Here is a 20,578-nt window from a genome sequence, read left to right on the forward strand (position 1 = left end):
GGGAGAAATTAAGAGATCAGTAAATAGTCAATACTTTTCTAAACTTAAATTTTTTTTCCCCAACTTAGCATTGATAAATTTTCCCATTTACAGAAAAGTTAAAAGAATACTGCCCCTGGTGCCCTTCACCGAGATTCAGCAACTAGGAACATTTTTGCCACATTTGCTTGGTAACTGAAGGTCAGCTTGGCTGGATATAAAATCCTTGGTTCACGCTTTTTTCCCATGAAAATGTTGCTCCATTGTTGTTTCCAATTGTATATTGAATCTCTCGGTCTTTTTACCTGGAGGCTCAGAGGAGTTTTCCTGGACATAGTAGAATATATCTTAAAGTTGACTATTCTGAGTCCATTTTCACAGTTCCACAGTGTTCTTTTCAGTATATAGATTCAGGATTTCTTTCATTTATTTATTTTTTGCTAAGTTTTTATTGGGTTACAGCTTTAAATGTTGGTTTTGGTTTATTGTTTTGCTTTTCTTCTTCAGAGAATTCGGTTACTGGTATGTTAGATCTTCATCTTCCATAGCTATTATTTTCTTTATGAGCTTTTCGATTTTTCTTATTTTGTCTAATTCTCTTGGAAATTTTCATTTCACTTTTCCATGTCTCTTGTGTATCCTTTGTTGAATCTTTTCTCCTTTGCGCATCTTGTAATTTAGTCCTAATTTTGGAGATCACATCTTCTCCCTCACTTTCTTTTCTGTGTTCAGTCGATTCTTATTTCATGGATTTTTATTCTGTGCCCACTTCTCTTCTGCATTTGTGAATTTCTGACTGGTGGCAGTTTTTCGTATCTGTTATTTCACGTCTTGTCTGACAATATTTGACTCATGTTGGAGTGTTGTGCTACAGATTCTTCTGTTTCAAGGTTGGGTCTTGAGTGTTTTCATCAGCTGAAGAATTTTGATTCTCAATTTATTTCCTCTTTAAAGTAAGTTTGTGTGGACGTTGACTGCCTTTTTGTGTTCATTTTAAAGACTTTAGGATTTTCCTGGACTAGGTCTTTCTACAGATGGGGTTTGAAGGGTTTGAGTGGCTTGCTAGTTTCTTAATTCAAGAATGTCTTATTTAGGAGGCTGGTCCCGTGGCCGAGCGGTTAAGTTCGCGCGCTCCGCTGCAGGTGGCCCAGTGTTTCATTGGTTCGAATCCTGGGCGCGGACACGACACCGCTCATCAAACCACACTGAGGCAGCATCCCACATGCCACAACTAGAAGGACCCACAACAAAGAATATACAACTATGTACCGGGGGGCTTTGGGGAGAAAAAGGAAAAAATAAAATCTTTAAAAATAAAAAAATAAAAAGAATGTCTTATTTAGGGGCTGGCCTAGTGGCATAGCAGTTAAGTTTGTGGCCTCCACTTCGGTGGCCCATGGTTCACCGGTTCAGATGCTGGGTACAGACCTATGCACCACTTGTCAAGCCATGCTGTGGCAGGCATCCCACATATAAAATAGAGGAAGATGGGGACGGATGTTAGCTCAGGGCCAATCTTCCTCAGCATAAAGAGGAGGATTGGCCACAGATGTTAGCTTAGAGCCATTCCTCCTCCTCAAAAACAAAAAATAAAAGGAGTGCCTTCTTCAATTGATACGGTGAAATCCAATTTCTTTAATGAGCATCTTTTTTTTGGGGAGTGGAAGAGGAGGGTTAGGGAGACTTTTGTGTCTTAGATTTTATGGAACTCTTATTTCTGAAGGACCTTTAATTTCCACCAACTTCTTTATTCTCCTTCCCTCTTCATCACCAGATCTCCAAGGGATGCTTCCTCCTTCCAAGTCCCCTTCTTCTCTCCTAGATGTGCCCTCTCAATAATTACACATTTAGGTCCATGTACTTTCAAGTCAATTTCCTTTCAATTCCCCAATACTGTGAGCTCTAATTCAGCATGGCTATTCTCAGCATTAGTTAGAATCCTCCACTTAGTGTGGGACTCTCTGTGACCCCATTGCACCATCCTTTTCCCAAATAATTCCTGCCTAACTCTCACTTCCACATGGGCTTTACATATTCCCCTACTCAAATGAAACGGGAGTTTGCGGTCTTCTATTTCCTGGTTATGTGGTAGACACAATTGTGCTATGTAGTGAGTTAATTGTGATTTTAGTTGCTGTCCTTGATCTGTGTTGTTTTTGGAAGATGTGTAGAAAGATTAAGATTTTAGCTATCTTCCATTATCTACAAAGAGTCCTCACTACCTAACTTCAATTGATAAATTTTCATAAATTTTTAGGTAAGACTTTCATATGAACACCAGATAATTGGGCTGTTTTATTGGCTTCAAATGGGGCAAACAGCAACATTTTTTCATACTGATAAACTATAGAGGATGGTTCATTCAGGTCTCTAAGCCATTTTAGTCTGCACCCCCTTCTCCCTGACCCTGTCGGACTGCGAGGAGGCTTCCACATTGTGATGAATGCATATGACCAATGTTCCAGGATAGTTGGCATGTCCTGGTGGTCAATATGTCCACAGTAGTCTGAAATGGTCAGTGCACCCAGGACGGTTGACGTATATGACATAGTCATGTGGATCTAGACTAGTAAGTGTATGTGAACCATTACTGTGAAGCAGGTGGTGGTCTTTCCTTACTGATCTGGACCATTCATTTTTGTATCCCTGATTCTTCCTTGTCAAGAAATCTTACTCTTTTCTCAGAGTGCACGGCCCTAGAATGGGGCCATGCAAGGTGTCAACTCCTGATGCAATATGAGATCTAATCCTTCCATGGGATGTCTTCAAGGCTTGTTAAAGGGTTGGCCCTAGGATCCTGGCTAGGAGAAAAGTTGGCCACAGGAGAGACTCAACACTGCTCAGGTCCTAGTCATCTCCAAGTGGCCGGGTTCTCCACCCTGACTCCTGGAGTCCTGTCCAAGGCCAAAGGTACCTTGATTGCAGGGCCCTTAATTGTGGTCCCTCTGGGTCTTTGGGTAGTGAGAGTCAGAATGAGGAAGAACAGCTGAAAAATCATAAGTGAGCACTGGAGTTGAAGGCTTCATTCTACCACTTATCAGGTGGGTGGCCTTGAGCAAATAACTTAATTTCCCTGAGCATCAGGTTCATTGTCTATAGCTGGCATACACTGCTTGGGCTATTGCCTGGCTCCCGGAGTAAACCCTCAATAAATTTTAACTGTTGTTTTTTTATATTATTACTTTTTATTTTATTTTAACTATTACATATGCACATATGTATACACGTGTATATAATTCTATTTACACAAACATACACACACACACACATATATAACACACAAATATATATAGCTTAGGTAGGTTTCCTCAAGTATGCGTATGGTTTTCACTTAATTCTTGGATGCTTATATATTCACTGGATGAAATGAATATGGGGAAAAAATCACACTTGGTTGAACTCTGGAGTAAAAAACTCAAGTGATTTATTTGAGTAGGCAGTATTCTCTGATAAAGCAGAATTCTATATAACTATACACTGTTTTTGTCGTCAAATCTAGACAATCCCCCACTCCTGCTCTTTGGCTCTTGCAGAGTCTGCCTCCTTACTTCATAGATATCTGTCTAGCCACGCAGACCCCCACTCTACCTCCTACGAGTCTCTCTCTAATCCAGAAGTCCCAAATTGGCTTAAAGTGATATGCTGTTTGGCCTGTGCAACGTTTTTTAAAAATTTAAATTGGAAACACTTAAAAATAAGATTTCACACAAAAACAAAGATTTCTGGCTCCTCTTAACAAATTGAATGGTTGGGCAGCATTGGGCCAGCATTCTGAAGGTGCTAATAGGCCAGAGCCAGGCAATGACTCCCCTTTCGGGAAAAGCAGCCCGCCCCAGCTCCTCGCAGTCCCTGCCACTCCCTACTGCCTCCCACTCCCACCCATTTCACTCATTTTTGTTCCTGACTTCTCCCCTGGAGGGATTTCTGTTTCACCCTTGTTATGATCCAAGTATCCCTTTTTGTTGAACTCTACCACCACATCTGAGTTCAGACCTGTAGCACGACCACAATTTTATCCCGCAAATCTGACATGGTGTAGTAGAAAACAATGAGCCTGGGGGTCCTAACTCTCAGGTTCAGGATCCTGCTCTGCCACCAACTGTCACCTTGTCCCGGAAGCACTGTGTTCTCCATTTTCCCATCTGCAAATCAGAGATAACACTGTGGGTAACGGAGTGGTTGCAGAGTGGCATAAAGGAGAATATCTGTGAAGATGTGTTTCGTCAAGTGTAAAAAGCTACACAAATGTTAAATAAATTCACTAGGATAAGCAGAAGAAAAAAACCCTTTATTTCTATCAATTAAAAAGTAGGAATCAATCTTCAAGCAAGAGAAAATAATCAATAATACAATTAACAGTTAGGAAAGCATATACAGATTAGACTGCAGGTTTAGATACTTTGAAGGAAGCACATACATCAAAATCAGGAGCGCCGAGCACCGACACTTCCACACCAGGAGCAGCGCTGACTCATCGTAAACACGCGACGTCTGGGAAACTGGCTGACATTTCACAGGACAGTAAACCAAGGAGGCAAGTTGTCATTAGGTTAGAGAGCTGACTTCAGCTTCAGAGGGGTCACAGTGAAACGCCGTGTAACTCGACCATTTCCCAGAGGTCTGTTCATCTCAAAAACAAGAACATATAAAAATCAGTAGTACAAATTCTCATAAAACTAGGAAAGCCCTCAACCCTGACACCTGGGCGCTTACATCAAGACTGAGTTTTCGGTTTTCTTCCCTTTTCTCTTCTCTAAATTAAATACAAGACAGTTTTTTTATTAGTACATTTCTGACTTTATAGCCAAAGCTTTCAAATGAAGAAAAGCAAGGTTTTATGAAAAGGAGTTAGACACACACCAACCCCGGAGGGCATCTTCAAGGTGCGGGCCTCCTTTGAAAGTTTTAAACAGGAGATCTTTTATTTCAAAGAATGACACTGTGCTTCCTGGAATAGCCTAATGACCACCAAGGAAGGATGGAATATCCATGCTCCACGAGAGCTTCCACCTTCTTGGAAATGTCTTACCATCTCTCTCTTTCTCTCTCTCTCTCTCTCTCTCTCTCTCTCTCTCTCATACACACACACTGATCAAACTGGGGAATTCCCTGAAGCATACAGATAACGGCATTTATTTTGGCAAGAACCGTGCAATCTTTTAAAAGAAAGATAAGTTACGGCATTTATGAATGACTGTAATTATAATACGTCTCAACAGGCGCAGGAAGCAGACTTGCTTCCTGGTTGAAATACAGCTTGATGGTTTCCTGACATCTGGGCCTTACGCACTTCTTTCTCGTCTGGGAACCGGACTGGGTCAGTTATGAAAGGAGAGGGACAATAACTTATGACTGGACCACACTCCTGTATTAAAAGGAGTCTCTGTCACTGGGTTCTTCTTCTGAGACACCAAATAGACAAGGGAGTTACTACAAATGGAGGGGAACAAATTCATACCATGACCCGACTCTGCCTTACGACTTGCCTCCCTGACAAAATTCACTGCAGCAAGAAAAGACACTGTCTGTTAAATGAAAGGTAATAAATGAAATTCACCAGGTAGATACGAATGCCTCCCGAGATCTGTAACCCAGCAGCGTACAGACGAGGCACATGCCCTCTGGATATACAGTGTACAACTACCACTAGGACCGGCTGAATGCCCATTTCCCGTCTCAGCACCAGAGCACGGAAAGCAAAGATTCCAGGGGGAGTTAATACATCCTTTTACCTACTAATGAGAATGTAGAGCTCAAAGTAGGGAAAGTACTAAAAAGGCCCTTTTGAATTTCCTGATTAATCCCTATACGTACATGAAAACACAAGTTTAAGTAAAGGCGATTATTTCCGTTTTTAAATACAAAGAGGCAAGATAATTGAGATAATAATATCTATTACATAGGGCCGCTGTTGAGGATTTAATCAGACAATGCACATAATGCGCTTAGCATGAAGTGCCAATAAACAGCAACTACTACGCATGCCCACCCCCTGACACATTTGGAAATTTGCACTCTTCACGATTTGAGCAAAGACCCCCAGCAGGCTGGTAAACTGTTAGACAAATAGTCAGAGTCAAATAACAAACTCAGGTTCCAGTGAACTAAATTTTATAGAAGCCATTTGCACAGGCATCTTTCCATCTAAAATGATCCTGTCTCTACATTTCAAATGGCAGGAAAAGCCACAGCAGCCGCTCTCTCTGAGAATCCTCCCTCACTCGTGGTTGTTCTGACCTTTTCCCTTCACCGAGAGGAGAGGGGCACACCTGGGTGAAGCTGGAGCGCAGCTGAGCTTGGCTGCTGGAGGGTGGCAGGGAGTGACCCTGAGGAGGCGGGGAAGACAGGAAGCCCGTCTCCCCTGGTTCTGCCAGCATGATGTACGACAGGCAGTGCCACCACACCAGATGGCGGGGAAAGGTGTGAATCTGGCATTCACGATCATGTTGACGTGTAATGTAACAGAGGGAGACGGTACGGGGGTCAAAGGTCACCCTGTGTCAGGTGCTCAGTCACCGTCTGCTCACCTGCCAGCACTCTGGGAAGGCTCGGCTTATCATCAGGGCCTTGTTTTGGGGTAGGAGCAAGAGAGCGATTTGTTCTGATCAAGGGGAAGAAAAGTGTGTAGCTTCTGCATAGCTCCCAGGAGCCCAGGCCTTTCTGTGAGCACCGTGGCGGGGGTGGCTCCAGGGTAAAGGTCCCTGCAGGGGCACAACACCATGGACACCAAGCCGGTAGGAGAGGAGCATGAGCTTGCCTCCTCCCAGATTAGCCTGGACCCGAGCCCAGCCCACTTCGATGGCCTTTCCTCTTCTTTATAAATGAGTAGTTATGGAGGAGGATCAATGGCTCAGACTCTCCTCTAGCAGCTTCCCTTGCTGAAGCAAAGGGAAAAAATAAAAAGAGCAGTCTCACAGAGAGCTGAATGTCACCATAGGGAACTCGGTTATGTTTGACGTGAGGCCATTCGGAAACCTAAGCAAAACCAAGCTCGCACCCTGGGTTGCCTGAGACAGGACACAGTGGGTTAACATCCATTCTGCAAACCCAGAATGCAGAGTCAGGAACACCTGGTGTGAGTCCTGGCAGCAAGGGCCTGGGCACGATGCTTCCCATCTCTGACCTTTGCCTTCTTTGTGGACAAATGTAGGATCGCGCGCATCTCCACAGATGCTCGAAAGATTACATGAGATGTCTGTAAAGGTCCTAAAACCACACACATTACTCAGTAGGCCCACGACAAACGGTACCTATTTTTTATTTGCCTTAGTGTTAGAGGGTTTTGAACATAGCAACATTTTTCAGTTCTAAGTAAGTGGGAAGCCTGTCAGGAGAATGGAAAGTAAAATGAATTCACAGCTGGCTAGAGTCACAGACTGTGAGGACAGGAGAAGTCTTAGGGACCCCCCCAATCTCCTCTTTGCGTGTACCTGTGAAGGAACCACGTGTGGGGGAGTACAGGGAAATCCGAGGAAAGATGGCCTTTTAATTTACTTTTGTCAAAATATTTTCAAGAAAACTTAAGTTTTTTACAAAATCATTGAAGGAAAAACTAGAATTTGTTGAAGAAAATCAGAAATAGATTTTTTAGGCCACTAAGCATGAAACAAGCATCATCTTTCAAAGACCACAGAAAAGGTCTTTGTCTTTTTATCAGTCTCACCCAGCTAAGGACTCTCGATTGCTGGCCATCCCAGAAGTAGCAAACACTGCTGAGACAAACTGAGTGACTCCAGCACTGGCTCTAATTGTCTATTTTGCTGGAAGAAAGAAGGAAGGATGGAGGAGTACAGCACGGAATCAAGGATCAGGCGATTTCCCATTTTCTGTACCTTTCCCAAAACTCCAAAGGCAATGATTACATTGAAGTCACTCCCAGGAATAGTAAAGGACCCTCCCTGGGGACAGCCAGGATGCATGAAGAGGGATGTTTACTTTTAAGGCAACAGGGATAAATTTCATTGTCCTTCCCAGAGGAGAGCAAGAAGTAAACAAGGTGGCCACCAAGTCTGGAAATCAGGCAAATCCTTAACAAATGGTTTACTGATATTACATTACAATGAATGACAAAATAGTATTATCTATATTTCTAGATTTAACGGCCACCCTATAGAAAGCATCTTTGGAATAAAAAAAATAATTAAGATTTTGTTTTCCCATAATAGTAAAGCTCTCATACTCAGTCTAGGCACAGCTAGTGCAACTTGTTTCCTTAACCCCCCAGGCTCCATATTCCTTTACCAACTATTTATAATATGCTTGGGTCACTCAAAAGAGGAAAACACCGTCAGCATCAATACTTAGCAGCATTTTTAAAACACATTTTTTGTATTGAATAAAAAGCTAAACTATCCTTTCCGTCCAGTAACTCCATATGGTCTTATTACTTCTATACATAAGATATGATCATTTAACATTTACGTAAATGAATATTTCCCATTTTTTTGAGGATCCCCAAAAGACTCTGAGGATTTTATTTTCCCACAATAGAAGAAAGGAGCATTGTCAACCCATGAGAGTCAGACCAGCAGGTTAAGGGGGCCCTCCGCAGAGCTCAGCTCCTGGTGCAGGAAGTGATTTGACCTCGTCCCCCGGCTCTCAGCTCTCAGAAAGGAATCTGAGAAGGACAGAAGCAAAGACTATCCATATGACTTAGTAGCCTAGGAAAGGAGGAAAGAGATGCAAAAAAAATACAGTCTAATAAAAAGAGCAGAAGCCAAATCCTTTCATTCCAGGATGTCTGAAAGGAGAGGTTCTACAGAGCATAGACGCAGAAAAGAAGGTGTCACTCTCAACAGAAAAAGTGAATTGTGGACACAGTCACTCAAGGCCAGGGAAGCGACCACTGAGAGCAATTGGTTTCAATCCTATTGTCACCAGGAGGACACATACCAGAGAACCTGGGACAGACCCAGGCCACAGTCCCGGGCATTCTCAGGCCCTCTGGTGCTCTTGCTCATCAGCCTTTGGGGGCGGGGGAGAAGCAGACACCACTGCCGTCATGTGCAAAAAGGCTTCCATGGCAACAACACGACCACCAAAACTAAGCTCGTGCTTGAGTATACACCGTCTGAAACCGGCCTGTCCTTGCTTGCTTGTGAAGGGCTTGAGACTTGAGGAGAGACATCTTAAACGTGTGAGGGTGACCCTTCTTTCGAAAGGCAGAGAAGCGCCTCTTCATGAACTCTTCCTGTATTCATTAGTTTTCACATCAGTTCATTTAATCTAGAGAAGACGCTGCGAGCTGTCTCGGCTAGCTTCTAATTGGGACGCACCAACGCTACACGTACAATTGCATGAACGGCCACATCCTCCCGGTGCTGCCACTGGGCGGGCTCACTGGGCTTCTTTGGACTGAACAGGTGTGATCTTGTTCGAGAAAAGCGTGTAAACATAAGGCCAGATTTTGTTAGTCTCCGTTCCAGAAAACTGGTGAAGCACGCCTCGGCTCCTGAAAAACAACACACAAAGGCTTTTAGGTCTCCTTTACCACGGTTGCAGGGCAGCTGAGGAGCCCGGCGCGGGTACACAGCGCGATCTCAGGGTCTGTGCCGCACATCGCTAAGTGCCCAAACAGCCCCTCGAAGTGGATCAACCCCTCACTGGGGACATCTAAACCAGGCCAAAGCGTTTGCAGTTCTGGCACGCTCACGTGAGGCCACCTTTTCTTCTCCCCTTTAAAACATGTCAAAGAATAACATTACAGAGACAATCCCAAATCTGCCTCAATACACACTTTTGAAAAGCAAATCACCGACAAACATTAGGGTTAGGGGTTAGGGTTATTACTCATTAGGGTTATTACTTATTACTTTCTTAGAGTTATTACTTACAATATCATAATAACATAATCAGGAACCTCTGATCTAAAGGCTTGCAAAATTATCTGGGGGCTACGAGGTCAGAAACTGATTACAGCAGAGGCTGTAACCGCTGTCCTGAATGCAGTCGGCATATGGGTTTTGTTCAGCTTGCATACTATCAAAAATTTTTTAATTGGGTGCCAATGTAAAAATTGGGATTTTTTTTTCCCCAAACAGAAAGCCAGATTTCTGCTTCTCAGGAAAAACAGGGATCAAGGACCCCACCAGGCCTGAGTGCCCCTGTGGTGTAACCGGCTGGGGCAGGCACAGGGGCTGGCCAGTTCAACTGCCACTCAACTGCCCAGCTTGACACATCCCCCAGCAGGTTTGACAGAGGAGATCCAACCGCCCGCCTGGGCCCTGGAGCCATTTGAATTTGCAATCTTTATAGTTTTAGCTTTTCTTTGTTAAACTCCCTCCAGACAGGTCTAAGGCAAAAGTCCCTTCAAATCTTCTTTCCAAATCAGATATTTACATGTGGGAGGGTCAAAATGTAAACCATTATTTCAGCCACTTAAAAAGAAAAATGAAAATAAGTCTAGACGTAATTTTACAAGCCAGGAAACAGAGCTGATCAGGCTTCGGTCCTCGTTATAAAAATTTCAGCATAAAAGTACTGGGCGTCCTCTCCCACGTACAACTCCAGCACTTCATCTGACTTCAGGGGAGGGGCAGGGCCTTTAGGGTATGTCTAGCTTAAAGAAACACCACCCGCCCTCAGCCCAACGTCCGTCCCACCAGCCCCACCCCTCTCCAGCTGGCCATCCGTGGAAACACTGACGACACTCACTTGTATAGTTCAATGACTGGCTTTGCCACGTCCTTGTACTGTCTTAGCCTGGCAGCAACTGCTTCAGGTTTATCATCCTCCTGCTGGATTAATGGCTCACCAGTGATGTCATCAATCCCCTACAAACACCAGAGAAACCAGTTAATATGGCCAGCAGCTGGGCCATTCCATAGGTAAAAACTTCTCTGTGCAAAACCAGGTGTTCCCCTTTGATTCCGACCACATGCTGACTTGGGCCTGGGTGATGATGGGAATGTGGAAGGGAGTTGAGAAAGAACTAGCCCTCTTGACAGTCTGTTACCTTTATTTCATGAGAAGTGACCCGAAATGTTTATTAACTTCTCAGATCTTTCCAAACACATTCCAGTGCTGTTGATGAATGATTTACTTACAATTCACAGTGTAGAACTCCATGCGGCCTCCCCCCAAAACAAACAACCTTTAGACAATGTCTCTCTGGCCCTCCAAATGCTGCTAACATGGCCTTGCTTTCTAAAGGCTGAGTGCTTAATACGGAAAACAAAATGTCTCAAAGAACCAACTGGTTTACTTAGGAAGAACACTCATCCAGGAGAATTTTGATCCCATCTCTGCTGGCTTTCCAATTCTATCACGTAGCTTTTCCGAGATTCATCTTACTCGGGCTATTTTACTAAATCAAATAACTTACCTAAGAGTGGATTAAAATAGGCATGAATCATATACCCATGATAATCAGGAACAAACATTCTGAGAACTGAAAAACTGCAGTTTAAAGAACCCTGGTTGTTGATGTATTTTAACCTCCTTAGGAACCATATCTACTTACAAGAAGCAAAATGGACACATCAGAAATCTGCCTCCCACCGCCACGGCCATCACCCACCAGGGGAGGCAGTTACAAGAAGTAAATCTGTCAAAAGACAGGCTCGCAGAGAACCAGAAGGCTCAGGCAAGTCAACTGGATAATTAGAAACTGGCTATAAATTTGAAACATACTAAAATTCCATTACAGCTCAGGGCCTTGGGTACATAACTCATACTTACACTTTACTGGTGAGACAACCAGTTATCACGTGTGTATCCCACGGCTGTTACCCTGACACAACAGAGGATGGGGCTGGGAAAAGGCTGTACGTCGCCTACATGCCCTTCTCCTTTATTGCAACAGCTGCAAAGCTCAGAAGGCATTTCCAGGACTTCAGAACCCCAGCAAATACACCTGCTTCCAGAACGAGCAGAACGATGCTAGGGTAACAGCATCCTTCCTTCCGGGGAGCTTGGCGACCACGGCTGGTCGAGCTGGCCCAGACAAGCACTGTCACTGATGCCTTTAGAAGTAACACTGTCATTGAGGTGCCCTTTTAGGGTGCTCTTTTAACGCAGTGTTAAAGTCAAAGTTCATGACAATCTGCATCAGCTGCTCTAGACAGAGCCAATGTGTGAAGAAGCCTCTGTGCTGGGCCTCAGTGCTCCCGTCTGCTATTTCAGAGCTCTTTTTCCCTCTGCATCCATTTTCTCCCACACACCAGCTTCTTAGGATGGAAGGGAGGAAGGGATATAATAAAGGAATTCCAGAATGACTTACATTTTTTTTAAAAAAGACTTTAAAAGGAGACTGGTGCTTAGCCCGAATGAACGAGACTCACTGGATGTCTCCTGAAGCGCTGGCACCAGGAGCCGGGAAGGCACCCTAACCCCACCGATGTGACTCTCGTCGTAATCACTGACTCTGTCTACATTCAAATCTATTCCACAAGCATTAACCCAAGGAGACACAACTGCCATCCCTTCCACATGTGGACGATAACACGTAATACTTTCTGCCACCCAATAAGTGGAGCTAAGAATGATCAGACTGAACCAACTCTTTAAATGAATTTGTTAATTTAAAAAGTTTCTTCAAACATACACCATTACATGTATTTAATTTTATGAAAATGCAGAGATCTTGTATTTGAACTTCTTTTTCTTCCTTTCATCCTCCCTAGTCCCCTTCCCTCCTCACTCCCACCGCTCAGATGACCCCTCACTCTGACCCCAGTTCTTGGTTCAGTCCCAGCCCAAACCATTTTGCCAGCCCAGGACATAGCCTTCTTCTCTCTGCCCCTGCTCTCATGCAGCGAGAGAGCACACCTGACCACACAAACAGATAAACGACAAGGAGGCTGGTCACTGTTTGACAACAATGGAATCATACTGCTATTTGCTGTTCTCACTCAGCAACACCTAGAGGAATCACTTCTCTAGGTCAAAGAGCATAGCGCTAAGTCATTAAGTCATTCTTCTTACTGACTATGTAATATTCCAAAATGTGGATGTCCTCTAATTAACTGTCCTCTGTAGATGACCATTCACTTTGTTTGAAATTTTGTTTTTTGTTTTTGTTTTTTCCACTACCAAAAACACTGAAATGAGCATCGCTGTGTACATAACCTTACCCACTAGCACTTCACTCCCATGGACTATCTTCCCAGAGGTGAGGTGAATGAAATATGTATTTAAAAATTTTAATGTACATTCCCAGATTGCTTTTTAAAAATACTACTAATATTTTATATACTTAATAAAGGTGAGAGTACCATTTTTCCCAGATCTCCACTAGCAGCAGATGTTATAATCTTATTTAATTTTTCCAAGTCCAATGGATCCAAAGTGATATCCTATTTTTACTTTAATTGGTATTCCTTGACTACTAGTGAATGAGAATTTTAAAATATTTGTTGATCATGTAGACTTGCCCCTTTTTGAACAGTCTGTTCACGTCCTTCACCCACTTATCAGCTGAAATGTTTTGCCTCTCTCTGGTCAATTTGTGAAAGCGCTTAGTCTAGTCTTACGTGTACGTGAGGTGGATTGAAGTCCAGGTTGTACACTCTTCCGCTGGGAGGGTGGATCCAGCGTCGGCTGAGACGATCTTTGAGTGTTTCAAATGGAATGTTCAAAGTGATCACGAGATCCAGGGCACAGATCTTGTCCAGGGCTTCGGCCTGAACCAGCGTTCTAGGAAAACCTAAACACCAAACAAAACAGACCAGATGCAAGACATTTCCCAACTCTAGTTAATCATTGCAATGTTTTCAGTGACAGAAGAATCAAATCTGCACATATGTCACCCAGAAAGGAGCTTAATCAGAAATTCATACCTACCTCCATACATTTAATATTAGAAGAAAAGGTGCTACTTTATAATCTAGCTTTGGCATTTGGAATACTCAAAGATTAAGGAGTCACCTGATAAAAGTAGAAAGTGCACTAACTAAATATCACTAGTCTGGTCCCAGCTCGGCTCCCAACTGCCCACAGGACCCTGAGCAAGTTACATCACCTCCAACTCCTCTTCTGGTAAAGAAGAGAAGGGACAAAATCATATTTGTGTTCTTTCAGCTCTAACAGGTTATGACTGTATTATTATTAGGCTACCACAAAAAAATTATATATTATAATATAAATATACAAATCTAATATATAAAAATAAAGTGTAAATCTATTATATAATATTTATATAAATATATATAACACAAAATATAAATATATATTAAATGCATAATAAATATTTTATATATATATATTTTTAGAGTCTAAATCAATTAAAGTAGGCTCCGTCACTCCGACCCTCATGTGAGCCTCTCCTTGACAAGGTGAGCAGAAGTCCAATCTCAAAAAGAACTGGTGCTTTTAAAACTATCCGGATACTGCAAAACTTCTAAATTCACCCTCGTTTTCTAAATGTGGGAAAATAAACAGCAAAATTGAAAGTTGGGCTTATGGGCGTCTCTTCCTTTCTTCTACAAGCATAAGCTCTAGGTGACCTTGGGAGGTAGGTGATCCCAAATTATACTTTTTCCGAGGGATGGACCTGCTTTAAGTGTAACTCCGGTTTGGCCGGGGTGGATCTACATGGTAGTACCTTTTCCCTAAATAGATCACTCTCGTTTGTCTGCTCTGTTGAAAACCTTACTGTATCTAATATCATGTTTTTTTAATGTCCTTTAAATCCTAGTTAGGTCAAAGAGTCAGGTGGATGGAGAGCTGAGAGGAATGTATAACAGGAGCTACAATATTCAGAAGAGAAACTCTTAAGTCACTTGAGATAAAGACACCAGCCCATCTCCACCCTTTCATCACTGGAAGTGTCAAGATGACAAGGTTAGCTGGTCTTCATGGCCCCCAAACACTCAGCATTCAAAGAACCCCTCTTGCTGCTGCAGGAAGCCAGCTGCGCCAGCATCAATGTGCCACACGCTGTTGAAATCCCTGAGAGCCACCAACGCCAAGCTGATGTCCACAGAGTGCTTGCTGAGTTGAATGTGACAGAGCCCACCCAAGGCTGTCTCTGCGCCCCTGCCTCAGGGACCGCTGCTTGCCAGCCACTGCTGGAAACTTGGCAGTACTCCCTTCAAGGCCTCCCTGTCCACAAGGCCAGGCCCCTCTCCCCAGAGCCCGTCCCTCCCAGGCTCCTCACCCGTCATCTTTTCCACAGAGAAACATGCCCCTCTTCCCCTCCTCTCCAGACAGAGGTCTCTGGGCAGTCATGGATGAGACTCCTGATTTTTCTGGGTCCCACAGATTTCCCAGGTGCAACCCAACTCTCTGTTCCCACGGCTTCACCTTTGGGCTGCCCACAGCACCATTTTCCTTGTCTACACTTAGTTTATTGTCTATAATTAGCTTCTTCTTCTTTTGTCCAGTGTCAAATGACATGATGCCCAAAGACAACTCTGGCCGCATCAAACAACTTTCTTTTTTTTTTTTAAAGATTTTTTATTTTTTCCTTTTTCTCCCCAAAGCCCCCCGGTACATAGTTGTGTATTCTTCGTTGTGGGTTCCTCTAGTTGTGGCATGTGGGACGCTGCCTCAGCGTGGTCTGACGAGCAGTGCCATGTCTGCGCCCAGGATTCGAACCGACGAAACACTGGGCCGCCGGCAGCGGAGCGCGCAAACTTAACCACTCGGCCACGGGGCCAGCCCCCAAACAACTTTCAATATTGCTCTCTGCAGGCCACGCTAGCTCCTTTCTATCAGTGAATGTGCCAAGGATACTTCTACCTCAGGGCCTTTGCACCTGCTGTCCTCTGCCTAGAATGTTCTTCCTGCAGATCTCTGAGTATATGACTCCTTGTCATTTGGGATATGTGCATATAGGCAGCTTCCTCAGGGCGACTTCCTGAGCTAGTATACTTAAAGTAGCCCCATTCCCTTCCCACTATCAATCTCATTACTCTTTTTACCTTCTATTTTGCATTACTGTGAATAATTTCTTAGTATTTATATTTACTTTTTATCCCTACCTCACTCCCTGAGAAAAGGGACTTTATTTGTCTTGATCATTGCTATACCCTTTAGCTCCTACAAAACCGACACAGACAAGCAATTTAGAACATGGGCTTGTGGCCATTTCCATAGTTTATGCCGCTGGTGGACTTGCTTAAACTTTGCCTCCAAGCTTGCAAGCTCCATCAGAAATTACCCATCCCTACATCCTACGAAACCCCACATGTGGTCTGCTGTCCTGTGCAAGTCTGGGTCCCAGGAAGCACAGAAATGAGAAAAAGCATTTAGGAATGTTACAGCAATTCAACAGAGTAATTTTAAGTCTGTTAAATTTGGGCTTGAATCTGGTTTTTTTCTTTTAATCTTTCTAGTAATTTGTTTCTATTGTATTTGATAAAGGGACTGTTCTGCAATGGATTGAGAAAAAAATAAATCTGGACTTTGACTACAGATAGTTTGAGCAGCGCTGTCCTAGCCTTCCCTCACAGCTCACTTTCTCATTTCTCCAAGAAGGGAAGTCATCCAATGGCCCCAGTATGGAACTTTTTATGTTGTTCATTACAGAAGGGATATAGATTAATTTGCATCTCTTTCCAAAAGGACACAGGGACAGAGAGAACCAAACCCGGGGCCCAGTTCAACTCTGTTCTTACGACAGGAAAGACAAAGCCAGTTCGAGCAGAGGTGGGAAGGCCTATCTTGCAGGGCCCATCACAGGTCACTGGCTGTCATGAGCCAGACCCCGAGGGACTCACGGCTCCCCACTAGGTACGAGGGTTGCTCCAACATTACAGATGGCATCAGAAGAAACCGCCTGCGCGCTCCCATAGGCTGTCCTCTTGCCGTCCGTCTTGCATTCAGGCTGGCTTCAACAGACGAAGTCTTTCTGTTCCTGAAGCCCAGGTGCTGCCTCTTGTACCAACAGCCACTGAGCTGCGTCCTCTCCTTCCTCCCACACGGACTCCGTGGCTGAGCACCTCCTTCACTACAGGCGCCCGCATGCTGGGAAATCAGGCTGGAGGGAACTCACGGTGGTTTTCTTTTGCAAAGGGAATGTGGATGACTCCTTTCTACTCTTCTACAGTGTCTAACGTTTTTTAATTGAGCAGAGAGTATTTTCAGGATGGAAAAAAATATTGCCTTTAAATAAAGATTGCTGACTAGATTTTTTTCAGATCTCAACAGAATTTCTGTTAGATCAGGTCACGGCGACGTCACATTTGGGGAGGTAGGTGAAAGGTCAAACTGTATCTGCCTGAGATCAAGGACACTGTGGACACCTTGGCCTCAGCCTTGGAGGCAGCAGTGCCCGCACACAGCAGGAAAACCTTTAAGTGTAACCCTAGGGTACTCATCTTCTGGTTTTCCACTCAGTGACCATCCTTATTTGACCAGTCACCTTATTTTAAAATCCCAATTTAATTCTGTGAAATTATATGACTCTTTTGAGCTCTGTAAATGCAATATGTAACCTTCTTTCTGTTATGGAATGGCTCGATTGCTTTATTGTCCACTGTTTAAGCAACTTCTCTTTTGATTAAGTTCAAAAACAAACTGAACTTTAGAACTGAGGCTTCATACCACCCAGGTGTATTCTGGAGCCCCAAATATGTGACAGCCACCAGGTAGATAAGAATGTGATGCTATCTGGGCAGCCACAGGGCAAGATTTGGACCCATGTGGGCCCTCAGGGCTCAATTCAATCTATGGCTACATAGACTGGGAGGGACAGGGACGAGTCTTAGAAGAGGCCAGATAAAACCATTCCCCCTTTATCTTTCCCATCAAATTCCCTTTTGAACGCTGCACACACCCTCCACCGGAGCCTTTCCTCTGCCTCCCTCGCCACAACAGCCCACTACAGGCCAGGCCGGGGATGCTGGGGGGAGAATTTCGGCAGGAGGCACGGGCACTATGCTAAGTCTAATACAAGTTCCCCTACACTGTCCCAGAGTCGGGCTTAGAAGAGGAGCTTCCTGAAACCGGGACTTACAACGTGTCTTACTCCTGTTATCTGCTGGTACGGAGCCTAGCACATTCTACACTGAAATTCCAGCCCAGAGAGGGCAGTGACCCCTCCACATAAGGTCCTCTCACTGGCTGTCAGGTCCTGATTTCCCCCATGACCCACTCTCCACTAAAGCTTCAAGAGGACAACGGGAATTAGAGATGCCTGCAGCCAAAACAGCCCCCAGGTCAACCTCTATGTTCTTTCCCCAACTCCACTTCCAAGGAAAAGCCAGCATCTGAAGCAGTGGGTTCTGAGGTGACCCTCACTGGAGTACAGAAAGAAAATAACAGAACTTTCGTTGAGGTTTTCTGCTCATTCCTTTTAAGCTTCTATTTTGGAGGGTACATTTAGCATCACCAACCATGACCCTAAGGAGAAATTCTTCTTCATCCTTTGGATAGAGGTTGAGAGCTGAAAAAAGCAATAGGAAAAATTAGGGAGCTCTAAAAGAGAATGTAACAGTTCCTCCAACAAATAAAAGCTCAAATCTCATTGGCTAATGGGTCTCTGGCTAATGAGGCTACAAGCCAATGGGCTCAGCTCCCCAACAAGGGTTTCTGCCCTCTGGGGCCCTCTGGAGGATCAGGTGGAAAACGCAACTGTGTACAAAACACGCTGAACTCAGAAGCAACAGATTTCAAAAATGTATTGGATAGTCCTACCTATTGGGCTTTCACACCCAGACCTGCTCACGACCACAGAGAATAATTAATTCTGATGGCTTAGAGGTCTTCCTTTAGGACAATGGCTCTTCAATGTCTTCCCAACCTAAAAATAGTTTAAAGTTGAAAGAACCATGGAAAATAGAGAAGTCTCTGAGTAGATAATGAAAGCTAAAATAGAAGAGTTAGTTTAAAAATGTTAATATTGTTGGAATGCAATCATTTCAACGGTTTAGAAGTACCAAGAGGAGAAATCAGTCATTCCAAACCTTCAAGGATTCTCTGTCTGATGGGGTACATCAAAATGACCAGGGAAGAATTAAAAGAAAAAAAAAAAGGGTTATGGATGCCCAGATTCCATCCCAGCCTTCCAGAAGGGAACATCTGGGAATGAAGCAGGATCAGAACTTGCGTGGGTTTTAAAAACTATCCAGGTGATCCTAATATTTACCCCTGATTGATTAAGAACCATGAAACTTCTCACAGGCCCCGCAATATTAAGTACTTGTTACCTGGCCCATTTTTTCGATCAGTTTCACACCACCTCTAAGCAGGTGTGAAGAGTGTGTCTACTCTCCCTCTGTTCGAGAACTGGGAAGGAAGCCCCCGAAAGAGGCAGATCTTCCCAGATTCACTGAGCCCCGACTCAAGTCACCTGTTGATGCCAGTCAGGTCCAGGATCTCACCACTAAAGAAAGTGTGGCAGGGCAGAAAGTATATAAGTGAGAACAGGGGACCAGAAGTCAAAGGGCTGGGTGCCAGTTGCAATCTCAAAAGTGAGGAGATCAGCCCTGAAGCCAGACACCCTCAGGACCCAGTGCAACCCAGTGGCTCTGGGCACAAGCTTGGAATAGGACACACCTGGGGATCAAGGCCAGCTCTTCCCAGCCACAACTGTGAGAACTTCCACAAGTGCTGGAATCTCTCTGATCCTTCGTTTTCTCAGATATAAAACAAGGGTGTGTTAATCTCCTAGGGCTGCCATAACAAAGTACCACAGAACCGGTGGCTTAAAGAATAGAGATTAATCTTCTCATGCTCTAGATGCTGGGAGTCTGAGATCAAGGTGTTGGCAGGGCTGGTTTCTTCTGAGGCTTCTCTCCCTGGCTTGCAGATGGCTGCCTTTTCCCTGGGTCTTCAGAGGGTCTTTCCTCTGTGTGTCTGTGTCCAATCTCTTCTTACAAGGGCACCAGTCAAGGTGGATAAGGGCCCATACTAATACCCTTAGTTTTAACTTAATTACCTCTTTAAAGACCTTGTATCCAAATAGAGTCACATTCTGATGTGCTGGGGGTTAGGACTCCAACACAAGAATTGGGGGCGGGGTGGGGGGCGCACAGCTCATAACAAGAGCAGAACACTCTTGCTCCAGGTACCCGTGTGTGCCCTCAGCTCCCACGGGGCTTTGCTCAAACTGTGCCGTGTCAGTGAGGCCTTCTCCAACCATCCTGATAAACTGCACCTCCACCCTCCACCCCCGAACCCTAGTCACCCTCTATTCTCTTTTTCTCTTCATAGTATTTATGACCATTTGTTGAGTGTGATTTACTTTATTTTTTGAGTGCCTCTATTCCCACCGGAATGTAAGCTGCATGAGAGTGGAGCTTTTAAGTTGTTTACTCCTATATCCTTGGTGCCTAGGAAACTGCCTGGCACACAGGAGGTGCAGAATAAATATTCGTTGAATGAATAAATAAATATCTCAAAAGTCACAATAATTCTGCAAGACAGGAATCATCTCCACCTTGCTGTAAAGTTGTAAAAACTGAGGCTCAGAAAAGTGACATGACTTGCCTAAGACCACACAGGCAGTAACCGAGGGAGCTAGGTTTGAACCAAGTGCTAAGTGCAGAATCACGCACCGCGGACCACGCCATGCTCTTCCTCCTGAACAGAAGCCGCAGACCGGGAGAAGTAACTTCTCAGATGGGGAGAAACGGCTGCAGCAGTCAGCTTCCCAAATGACCAGAAACCCAACCCCTGTGTGGCTTCAGGGACACTGCCTGGGCTGGTGCTGCAG

General features: G+C 44.3%; 1 protein-coding gene across 8 annotated transcripts in view; it reads right to left on the reverse strand.

Moving 5' to 3' along the window:
- Positions 1-4,246: 4,246 nt before the first annotated feature.
- The window catches only part of AK4 (adenylate kinase 4), a 66,585-nt gene continuing 50,253 nt past the window's right edge, over positions 4,247-20,578 (reverse strand). For all 8 annotated transcript variants that reach the window (XM_023641944.2, XM_023641945.2, XM_070268916.1 and 5 more), the window contains 3 exons: positions 13,452-13,624; positions 10,633-10,751; positions 4,247-9,430 (listed from right to left, as the gene is read on the reverse strand). In XM_023641944.2, coding sequence (XP_023497712.1) covers positions 9,316-9,430; positions 10,633-10,751; positions 13,452-13,624 — 407 coding nt within the window. In that variant the 3' untranslated portion in view covers positions 4,247-9,315. The remainder of the gene's footprint in view (positions 9,431-10,632; positions 10,752-13,451; positions 13,625-20,578) is intronic.

This window comes from Equus caballus, chromosome 5 (genome assembly GCF_041296265.1).
Source record: "Equus caballus isolate H_3958 breed thoroughbred chromosome 5, TB-T2T, whole genome shotgun sequence".
Taxonomy (NCBI): domain Eukaryota; kingdom Metazoa; phylum Chordata; class Mammalia; order Perissodactyla; family Equidae; genus Equus; species Equus caballus.